Source organism: Pteropus vampyrus, unplaced genomic scaffold (assembly GCF_000151845.1).
Source record: "Pteropus vampyrus isolate Shadow unplaced genomic scaffold, Pvam_2.0 Scaffold61, whole genome shotgun sequence".
Lineage (NCBI taxonomy): Eukaryota > Metazoa > Chordata > Mammalia > Chiroptera > Pteropodidae > Pteropus > Pteropus vampyrus.
In genome coordinates, this window is record NW_011888842.1 from 7,469,596 (window position 1) to 7,481,223 (window position 11,628).

Sequence of the window (11,628 nt, forward strand, 5' to 3'; positions counted from 1 at the left end):
GGAAGCAGTACATCTCTTTCTTATGAAAGAGACTTAAGGCCATAGATTTTGGAGTTAGAACTGGGGTGGAAAGTAGGTTGTATGACTTGGTATATTACCTGAACAGTCTAGGTCTCCGTTTCTTCATATATATAAACAGAAATAACAGTCCTTGTCTTACAGGGCCATGTGAAGATAGTGCATGAAAAAAACACTAAACACTGCACCTGACAACAGTAATTAATAAATATTAGTTATTATCATATTTAATATTTGGAGAGAAACTGGAAGAGACTAACTTCCTTCTTAGTTATTCCATTTCCACCATTTACTAGCTCTGTAACCTAAGGAAAATTACTTAACCACTCTGTGCCTCAGTTTCCTCATCTGTAAATGGGAACACCTCATAAGAGTTGTGCAGATTCACTGAGTTCATACACCTAAAGCACTCAAACAATACATGGCACCTAAGAAGCATTCAATTAACATTAGCTTAAATGATTACTAGGCTCAGTTTCTGAAATGTCTCATTTCACAGCCAAAAAACAAGGATGAGGCTTATGATGGAGACAGTAGTGGACAGAGCAAAAACCTGGGTGTGAGAAGACCTGGTTTGAAATTTTAGCATTTCCCCTGGAAGCCACTTGTCTCTAAGCTTGTGTCCTCATCTCTACGTAATAAATCTTGTCTTGCTTAAATCTTCACGTTGCTGAGATGACCACGAAAGAGATGACAGATGCAAAATAAAGCTCTAGTAAATGTTTAATGTGGTAGAGAAAAAGAAAAGGGGGGCTAGGAGGTTGGCAGACTGTGCCGGACTTCAGAACTCCCTGCTAGAGAAAACATGCGTCCTATACCCAGAAGTGCCTTGGAGGTCAGTGCTGCAGAAACTGTCTTAATTAATAACAGCAGCTGACATACACTGAAACCTGACAATACCTCTTATTTCAGCACAACTTGCAGTCTAGCACACAGTAGTCCCTAGGTAAGTGTTGAACATGTTTATCTACCCCCACACATGAGAGTATTCTTCTTTTCCCACATGTTCAATCTGTTCACTAATGTGTGACAAGCAACGACCAACTGCTAAACCCTGGCCTACCTGCTGAAAACAGAGAAATGAATAAGCCATAGCTCTTGCTTTTAGCTCCTTCAAGAAAGGTGAAAACGACATAAATAGATTCCCAGGAGTAAGACAGGGAAGGAGAAACCTTTTGTTTTCTCCCTGCTTTACTTTTACTTTCTTACAGATGATTCACTTAAAAACAAATTATTGAGATTCTACTTTTCTAAGTATTGTCCACGTTCTGGAGACAGAGCAGGGAACAAGCAAGGTCTCTGCTCTCAGGGTGCCTATATTTGGAAGAGGAACAGAACAAAACTAAACCAAAATAAATAAACGAGATGTAATCTGTGATAAGTGTTGCAAACATAATTATGCAAGGAGAATTGATATGGAGTCTGGGGTTGGACTACTTTAGAATTAGTGGAAAGGCCTCTAAAAGAGATGACATTTGAGATGAGACTTGAATGATTGCCCTTCTGATTTTCTCATGTCTAAAAATGGAAGTAATATCAATAGCTACTTAGTATCACAGAAGGATACCATTTTTTAGTGGGAAGAGAACAGAAAATGTGGCCAAAAGAAATGCATTCAAATCCTGGCTTCTGTACCCAGTTGTGTAACTTTAGGTTCTTCTCTTCAGAAAAGCTTTCCCTGATAGAGCAGAGCTCCCTGTCTCCACCACAGCCACCTTTTTCTTTCTATATAATACTAATTCATTGTGTTACTTTGTTTTATCTTCTGTTTCCCTCACTTGAATGTAAGCTACTAAGGGAATGGGCACTGCCTATTTTGATCATGGTTCTACACTGCTTGGCCCATGGCTGGTGCTCAGTATTTACTGAACGAATGAATGAAGCAAGCCATTCCTCTATTCGGAGACTCAGTTTCTTCTTTCTTCCTAGAATGGACACAATTACACTATCTCATGAGTCTTATAAGGCTTCAATAAGACAATATCTGCACAGCACTTTTTAAGGAATGGTAAAGTGTAATAAGAAATCAAGATGGCATGTGACTCAAAATCCTTTGGGTATGCAATGACGAAAGCTCCTGAGATTGTTAACCGAGTTTTCACAAAAATGCTTTTTCATCTATCCTCCCATCTGAGCTGCAACTACTCTGGAAGCTAGGAGTAGTCAATTTGGGGAAACGGAAATGCAAAGAAGCAAAGGCACTTGTTCCTAAAAGCTACCAATAACGGCGGAGTCAAGCCTGGAACCCCAGTTTCCCGATCCAGGCCGAGAATTTCCAGATACGATGGGTCACTACTCGGATTGTTATTTCCGGGCCAGCGGCGGGACAATCCGGGGCGGGGCCTGAGAAGCCGTCTCTTAGGGCAGCCTCCCCTCGGAGCCCCTTGCGGGGCCGACGCTGTGATGCAGGAGCACAGACTCACCTTGTGGCCTCGGCGTCTTCCCCTCGGCTCATGCCCCCAAAGCAAGTACCGTCTCCGCGGCCGAACCGCGTCTAGACGCGTCGGTCTCAACGCTGCCGGCTGCCAGGCCGCCGGTGACGTACTACGCCTGCGCCGCCGCACCGCCCCGTGACGTCACGACGTCAGCGCCGCCGCCGTCGCCGGGCTCGCACGAGCCTTAATATCCTGGGCAATAGCTGGTGAGTGCCCTCCGCATGGCCTTGAGGCGCGCGCGCTATCCTGGTGCTGGAGACTTCTAATCTGGGAGTCCTGAGGGACGTTAGGGGGCCTGACCGTGGCTCCCTGACAAGTTCCTTCCGACTCCGGCTTGACCTTTAAGGCTGGAGGCGGAACCTGTCGCATCAGCGGGTCTCAAGGCTTGGGGGCGGGGCTCGTCTCCTATGCTAGGAACTTACAGGATGGGAGGGCGGGTCGCTTACTAAATTGAAGCAACTATTTAGAGCCCAGTACTTGGCAGGAATATTAATTTTCAGAACAATCTCATGAAGGTAGGTATTGTTATCCCCCCGTAACGAAGAAACGTAAGCTCAGAGAAATAACTTTACTAGAGTCACGTGCCTACTAGTTAATGGAGCTTAACTTCCAAAGCCTCAACTTTTAACAGTTACTCGCTGCCGTCCTATGGCGAAACAGTTGTCATCTCCATAGCCCTTCTCTCTTTACAGAGTGCTTCTGCATCCGTCATCTCATTTGATCGTTCTGGTAATCCTAACAAATGATGTTGTCATCCACATTTTACAGTTGAGATTGCGGTCCAGAGAGTTTGACCTACTTAAGGTCCACATATCTAGGTAGTGTTGGAACTAAGACACTTTCTCGTCCTCTCCAAGTTTGGTGCCTTTTCCTGTCACCACACTCTACTGCATTTCTCAGAATCTTGGAGAGTTTTATAGTTGGAAAGAACGAAAACCTGGTCTGAACCTTCATTTTATAGTTGAGGAAACAAAACCTAGGTAGGAGAAATGATGATACAAGTCACAAGTCACAAATGCTTTTTGGATGCAGGATGGTTAGGAATCTAAAGAGGGTGGTTGGCTGGGAATGATGAGATAGGGATATTAGAATCCAGAACTGGCTCTTAGGCAAAGGCCCTTTCTCCACTTGTTAAAGTGTCTCATCCTTCCTTTGGCTGTGCCGGGAAAATGTGTGTATAGTCAGATTCTATAAATACGTTTACATGGCACTGAATTTCTAGAAGAATGACCTGTTATCACTAAGTGAAAATTTGGTAAACCAACAGATAATTGAAGCAGTGTTGGGAAGGAGAGCTCGGGACCTACTTTCTTAGATTTAGATTCCAATTCTGGTGCCAGCATTGTGACCTTGGGCAAAGGGTTAATCTTTCTAGACTTTCCTGTATCCATCACATTTATTCAGTGTCTTCTGTCTTAAGGGAGTGTGCTAGGCACTGGGGATACAGCAGTGAGCAAGACAACCATAGACCGGTCCTTGTAGTGCTTATAGTTTCATGGAGAGAATTAGTAATCCACTAACTACATAAGTATTAACTGATATTATTAAAGTAAGTGCTATAAAAAAAAGTATAGAGTGTTCTGAAGTTGGGTTGCAGGACATTTGACTTAGGCTGGAGGAGATGGCCAAGGAAGGCAGTCCTTTGAAGAAGTGATACTTAAGCTGAGATCTGAAAGAAAAATGGAAGATAGTTCATTAAAGAGGTGAGAGAAGATCATTCCAAGCAGATTCAACAGTGTGTTTGAAGAAGACCCTGGAGCAGGAGTATTCAAAGAAATGAAAGATCGGTTTGCTTATTTGTAAAACGTTGGTGGTAATCATGACTCTGGTTTTTGTAGGAATCAGGTAAATACATGTTGTTGATGTAAGAAATGGCCAAACCTGTAGAGAATTTTTATCAGAATTTATTTGCACCAAGACTGACATAACAATAGTTGCTGAGAAGCAGGGTCTCAAATGCTCTGAAGAATGGTAGATTGCAGCAGCTTTTATGCATTTGGAATTAAGGAGGCAACATAAGAATACATGAGTGGGAGAAAGCAAAGCAGCGATTGGATTACAGGATAGTAAAGATGATGTGCTCTTTTGAGGGTGGTTATTTTGAAAAAGAGGCATTTTAAAGATGTGTTAACCTAGATGCACAGAAGCAATGGACAGAGCTTGCTTAAGGCAAAGATAAAACTTTTACTAAAGAAGTTATATGCCTTGGGTGTGACTACACACATGACTTGCCCAGTTAGGAATTTATGGTCAGATCACCCTGTGAGGTTCTTTCAGTTAGAATCACTTCTTCAAAAATGTCCACAATATGAAAGTGTTTTATATATAACAAGGGCCTGCATGTGTCCACACCTACATTTATAGAAATGTACATATTATGAGCAATATACAACTGGATTGGCAGAGGTTGCTGGGACAATGGATAAGCCAGGACTTTGTGTTCCTCATCTAGTTCCTTCCAAAATTAAAATGCACCTTCTATGAAAAACAGGAAGATCCAAGGTTTGAGAACTTCAACTTTGGAAAAAATGTGCTGGGAGAATGGGGTGAAGGGTTAAAGAAGTACAAATTAGTAGTTGATAGATGGTCATAGGGATAGGGAGCACGGCAGAGGGAATGCAGTTAGCAATATGTTGGCTAGGTGGAGGGCTGGCGGGGAGGGAGCAATTAGGGGATCGTTTTATGAACTATATAGAGGTCTAACCAATGTACTTGAAACTAATTAAAATAATTATTTTTTAAAAATAACAGTTTTGAATAATAATGCCAATAATTGTGCTGAGTGTTTCAGTGTATACAGTATATACAGTATAGTGGTTAAGAGCACAGACTTTGGAGCTAGAGTGCCCGAAATAAAATCTTGGGCAAATTATTTATCCGTGTTTCTGATTTTTCATACATAAAATGGGTATAATAATAGTATTTATCTCAAAGGGTTATCATTGAGGCTCAGATAAGTTAATGTATACAGTACAGCACTTAGAATTGCTTCTGGCACATAATTATCACTATATAAGTATTAGCTATTATTTCATTATTACTGTTTCAGTTATTTTTTTTAAGGCTCAGTATCACCATGAGAAAGATGTGGTGTGGGGTGGAAAATGTAGCTCAGGGAGGCTAAATGATCTATGCAAGGTTACACAGCTAGTAAGTTGGGGAACCCAGATTCCAATTCAAGACTATATGCAAAGCCCACATACTTTCTGCCATGTTTTTTCTGAGTATAGGTTAATTTTGTTGGATAATACTTGGGCTCCCCTAATAGTTCCTTTCCTCGACTCTTCTGTGCTAAACTGAGTGTTAATATGCATGTCCTTAATATAAAGGGATCCAAGAGACTGCCTTTATTGAACTTCCACTTTGAAATTTCCTGACTTCTGTGCAATTAAAATCTATGCCTTAAGCATTTCAGCAATGTGGTTTATTTATAGAGTTGGCTTCCGGTTCACGTGTACTGGGTCTGCTTTTGGGTGCTGCATTTTCTGTCAAAGGTTGTTTATTTCTAACCCATTTTGATTTCCTGTTGCTTTGTGGATTGATATTATGACCAGCAACAGGAACACCAGGAAACCTGTCTTAAATGGAGTAGCCAGATTGAGACCCCGTAGATTAAAAAAACAAAAACTACACATTATTACACAGCCATATTTGGATATAAGTGTGGGTTAGGCATTGGCTATATTAGGTGAAAATCTAGATATAGAAACCCCACTTAGAGCCAAACTTTTGTGAACAGTTTTGCTGAAATAGGGCCAAGCTAATAGCTCCATGCCCTTGGACAGTGATAGTCTCTTAGGGCCTCAGTTTCTACATCTGTAAATGGAGATAATTATTATACTGTATTGTGACATTATTAAGAGGATTAAATAATATGGGTAAAGCAAGCAGCTCAGGTCTGACCTAAATTAATTGTAGCTATTGATAATATTCCTTCGTTTTTTTAATCCAAATCTATTTTTACTTTCATACTCTAATCACTGACTCCTAGCGTCCCTTGCTATTAAAAATCACATCAGGAGAAATTTGCCTTTGTCCTACTCATTTGCTTTTCTTTTAAAAGAATGATAGTGATAGCTTTTATTAAGCAGGTGCTATGTTCTGAGCACTGTACTAGTTGTTTTACGTGTATTCACTATCTCGTTTTAAGATTGGGATTATCTTTCTCATTTTGCAGATGAGGAAAGTAATGCCCAGAAAGGTGGAGTGAATTGCCCAACATTGATGTTTACGTCCAGATCTGACTGACTCTAGGCTACCTATACATCAGCAATGATATGCAAAATTTATTATGTCTTACCCTGTCATGGAAGTCTTTGGAAGGAAAGGTGTCAAAGCTATCAATAGATAACTTTTTTGGGAGCTGTGGCTGCTAGCCACTGTGCCACGTGTTTTACCTGCATAAACTCATTTCTTCTTCCCAACCCTAAGGAATAACTATAATTATCTCCATTTGACATTTGAGGAAATTAAGGTGCAGAAATGTTCAGGGGCATTTAGTCGGTGGTAGAGCCAACTGGATTCCAAGCCTTCCTGGCTACAGAGAGCATGCTCTTACTCAGTCCGTTAGACTGCATCAAAATTTTAGGATGGGATTTTTTTTAAATGAGGTAGGCAACTAATTTTCAAAGATAGTAGCTTCCAGGTATTTGAGGCTAATCGTTCTTAATTTTTAGCTAAGTAATAGCCAGATGCCTAGCAGGAGCTACATTGGTCACTCAGCTAACACTGTGTTCTCTCAGAGGTAGCTGTAGGCTCAAGTATCTTTCCACAGTCAAAGACCTCAGAAGTTGTAACTTGTGTTAACACAGAGAAGTGGGGCATTTTCCAGAACTTCAGTCCTGTAACACAGAAGACCTCAAACCTCAGCCATGCTTCAGACTCATATTAAAGTGCATTATAATTGGTAATCAGTGCATAAGGAACCAAAGAAATTTTTAATTAAGTGCTGTTATGTGAATTTTCCAGTCATTTTATGCCTGTTGAAATGTTTTTCTTATTTAAAGTCCTCTTCCAGTGCTCTGCCCTCCCTGTTTGCGACATAACTTTATCAAGATTTTGTTCCTTATCTCCTATAAGGATTTAATTAGCATCACTAGAGATTTAGGCTGCTGCACATTTGCTTAACTCTATGTTCCTTATGTATTAAGAGGCATTTGGTGCAGTGGAAAGAGCATGGCGATTGGGAATCCTACAGACACAGGCAGTGGGCCAGTTACTTAAATCTCTGCAAGCTTCAGTTTCTTTGTCCTGTAAAATGTGGCTAATTGTATTTCCTTGTACAGCTGTTGGGAGAATTAGAGACAATGTTTTTAGATTGGATGGCACATAGCGTAGTTTCTAGGAATTGTTTGATAATTAGTACACACTATTTTCTGAAGTTGTAATGGAGTCTGTTTTACTTAGATCTACTTTTTGTCTTACTCTTTTTAGTAGATGTTCACAAGGATTGTCTTCAGTCATGGCCTTGGGTTTGAAGTGCTTCCGATTGGTCCACCCTGCCTTTTGCAGCTCCCTTGCAGCCTTCACCAGACCTGTTTCAGAAATTACGCTGAAGGCAGTGAATGGAAGACAAAATAACCATGGGCAATACATGGCCTCTCCAGCTGTACCAACCCGTCTTTTTGCTACCAAGAAAGCCAAAGGTAGGTATGTGTGACCTCTTCACCCCTTTCTTATATTTAGCCCTTGAATTATCATAGCTGGAAGGATCTCAGAGGTATACTGAATTTCTCTCCTTGCCACATGAGGACATGGTGTCAAGTACAATTGACTAGCTTAAACAGTCACAGCGACAGAGAACCTGGGGTCTGTTTTCTCATTACCATGCTGCCTCATATGTTACCACGCTTCAGAAAAAGCCTAATTTCTTTCTTTTAGATTTAGAATTAGAGATATAAGTGCCAAGTAAACCAGAAAGCTTGAGGCAGGGATCAACATATTTTCTCTTTATAGGAAGATCTGTGTTGGAAGTAAAATTAAAACCAGAAGGTTGTTGGGTAAGGGGTATTAGAGCCATGGATTTAGATGGATGATCTTAATGGTTTGTGTCATCCAAGAATGAGACTTTGATATACCCCAGGTCTCAGCTTAAATGTCGCTTCTCAGGGAAGCTTTCCCTGACCTCGGAGACTGGGTCAGGTCCCTAGTTACATGCACTCGTGCACACTGTTATTTTACCTTTGATGTACTTAACACAGCACTCATTAATTAGTTAATTAATTGTAGGTTTGATTATTGTTTGTTATATGTCTTCCATGCCAGACCCAGTAAGGACAGGGTCTGTGTTTTTCTTATTTAGCACCTAACAGGGCCTGACACATAGTATGTATCAAAAAATTTTGTTGCATGAATGAGTAACAGAAAGTTGTCAAGCTGACCTGCTATTTGCAATGGTGGGTCAGGGAGTCCATTCTCAAAGATGGTGCTAGAAATAGGCTGCTGAATATTTTTTCTATTGACTTTCCTTTTATCGTTTCATGCAGACCTTCCCTTTTCTGTTAATAGGAAAATTAACAAGTTGCCGAAAGAGCATTAATGCTTAGAAGACTTATATTTTGTTAACAGTGACAATAGTGATAACTTTTGGTCTGTATATTGTATTACGTTTTCTTAAATTCATGTACATTTCATAATTTAATCCTTATAATTATCCATCGAAGGAATTTATAATTGCCCAGTGAAGAAATTCTTATAAGTATCCAGTGAAACACAGATCTCACCATTTTGCAAATGAGGAAACTGGGGTCCCTGTGTCAGACATTTGCCCACAGTCATATCTAGTTAGTGGCAGAGGTGGAAACTGGGGGCTCCCGATGCCCACGGCATTGCAGTCCTCCGGTTACGCGACATTAGCCGCAGCATGTGAGCAGCATCTTCTCATATTTACTTGGCTGTTTAGTTTTTGTCTCGTTTGATTGCCTCTTTAAAACGTGGGTTTGACTTTTTCTTTTAGTTTTATTGGATTCTTTTTATATTAGGAGTGTTAATCCTTTGTTGCTTGTATGTGTTGCAAGTATCTACTATGGTTTTTACTTTATGGTGTCTTTTGCATCAGATTCCTTACCTGAAAATTTTTAACATGCATACTTGGTTTAAAAATAAAGCTGAAAAAATTATTTCCATTGTTTCTGGCTTTTATTGTTGCTCTTAGAGAGTATGCTATTATTCTAAAGTTTGATCTTTTATGGATAATATGTCTGTTCTGGTCAGCTATTTTCTGCATTCTCAAGATGTCCGGGTATGAATTTACTTTTATTATCCTGTTTGGAACTTGTGTTTCTGAATCTGAAGATTTATATCTTTCATTGGTTCTGAAAATTTTAAGCCTTTAGCCTAACTTTAGAGCAATGAGATTTCAAGCATATGGTGACAGCAAATAAATGTTTAACAAAATCACTCTGTTGGTTACTTTGGGGAAAAACGTTTAAGTGGCTTGTGTCTTAAATTTCTCATTTGTACAGAGTGGACACTGATAATCTCTGTTCTTCCTTCCTCAGCTGCTTTGAATATCTCATAGAAGAATATACTTGAAATTGCATTGCAGATTATAACATGCTATACAAATCTCACAGGATCTAGCTCACTATTGATGTTTAATAAACTTTGTTGTAAATGAGTCCCAATAAATATTTGTTGAACATTTAATAAGTAAACAACTATAGGATAGTATTACTTAAATGTTTTTATTTTTTTTCTCCTTCCCCCACATTCCATAAAGAAATGCAAGAATATTTGTATTAGTCACTGGAGTGATCTGTGTATATACATATTACAGATATATATGAAAAGTCATCATGGTGGTTTAGACATAAAATATAATTTTATTCAGCTCCCAATGCTGTTGACTTTCTAAAATATAAGCTGTTGTCAGTACCACTAGTGGCATTTAATGTTTCTGAATTGCTGTTGTTCTGTTTGCCTGTACTAGCCATCAGATACTTTGTATATCCTTATCTTAGTATTCATTTTAAAATGAATTAATATATTTCCTTCATCTCCAATTAGATTTTATGGAGATAGTCTAATGGAATGTTCATGGGTTTAAAATTAGGCAGATCTGGGACCAAATCCTGGCTTTACTATTTCATGACTTTGTGACATTGGGCAAGTCATTTTACCTTTATCTCGTGTTTATTTTTCTGCAAAATAAGGAATTAATTCACTTATGGAGTGCCTGCCATGTAGATAGTGCTCTTTTAGGTATTTGAATTATTCGATTTGTATTCTTGTAGCAACCTAGCAATATAGATGTTATCCCTGTTTTACAGGTAAGGAACGTGAAAAGTAGACTTATTTGCCCAAGATCATAAAGCTAGTTTGCATCATAGCCAGGATTGTCATCTGGGGTGTCTCATGATAAAGTTTATGCCTTCACTAGTACCTGAGAAAGTGTTTAGCACAGTGCTGGGTACTTAGTACTCAGTAAATGTAGGCCTTTTTTTTAAGGCAATGATAATGTTCTATAATTTTCCAGCACTTGGTGTTTTGCACTACACATAAGAGGCTCTTCTTCTCTAGGTTGTTTACTGTCTCCGTTTATGCTGCTGTTCTGTTAGTCATTGAATGTTTACTTCCTAGCCAAAGGGAAAGGACAGCCCCAAACCAGAGTGAATCTTAACACTGCCTTGGTTGAAGACATAATCAGCTTGGAAGAGGTGGAAGAAGAAATGAAGTCTGTGATGGAAGCACTCAAGGATAATTTCAATAAGACTGTCAATATAAGGACCTCACCAGGTTAGTGACTGCACTGATATTTTAGAGAAGGGCATGGTGGAAAGATCATGGCTTTGATAGATCTGAGTTTTAATCCCAGTGTTGATACATATTAACTGGTGACTGTGGGCGGTTACTGTACTTTTCTGGTCCTCAGTTTCCTTGCCTAATCCCTACCTTATAGCTTCGGAGTGGTTATTAAAATAAGTGAGATAACATGTGTAATGATTCTAGCACAGTAACTGGCACATAGTCAACACTACATTTATTTGTCCATTCAGCAAATATTTGTCTACTCTGAACCAAGCATTGTGCAGGTACACAGTGGTGAACAAAAACAGGCATGGTCTTTGCTCTCATAGAATTATACTCTCAATAATAGGAGTTTTTTTAATGACTATGATAAATACTAGATATACTGCTAGATGATTAGTCTCACAGTAACTGACAACTTTGGTCT

General features: G+C 39.5%; 2 protein-coding genes across 9 annotated transcripts in view; one reads left to right on the forward strand and one right to left on the reverse strand.

The window, feature by feature from the left end:
* RBM18 (RNA binding motif protein 18) overlaps positions 1 to 2,574 on the reverse strand; it is a 21,227-nt gene extending 18,653 nt beyond the window's left edge. The window contains exons 1-2 of one of the 2 annotated variants that reach the window (XM_011361014.2): positions 2,442 to 2,574; positions 99 to 206 (exon numbers count right to left, since the gene is read on the reverse strand). The gene's annotated coding sequence lies outside the window, so the exon portion shown is untranslated. The remainder of the gene's footprint in view (positions 1 to 98; positions 207 to 2,441) is intronic. The other variant, XM_011361015.2, reaches the window with a different exon arrangement.
* Positions 2,532 to 11,628, forward strand: part of MRRF (mitochondrial ribosome recycling factor) — a 52,664-nt gene continuing 43,567 nt past the window's right edge. The window contains exons 1-3 of one of the 7 annotated variants that reach the window (XM_011361010.2): positions 2,532 to 2,659; positions 7,887 to 8,098; positions 11,034 to 11,189. In XM_011361010.2, coding sequence (XP_011359312.1) covers positions 7,915 to 8,098; positions 11,034 to 11,189 — 340 coding nt within the window. In that variant the 5' untranslated portion in view covers positions 2,532 to 2,659; positions 7,887 to 7,914. Of the gene's footprint in view, positions 2,686 to 2,787; positions 2,969 to 7,886; positions 8,103 to 11,033; positions 11,190 to 11,628 lie in introns of those variants that run through there. The other 6 variants (XM_011361011.2, XM_011361009.2, XM_023531117.1 and 3 more) reach the window with 6 other exon arrangements.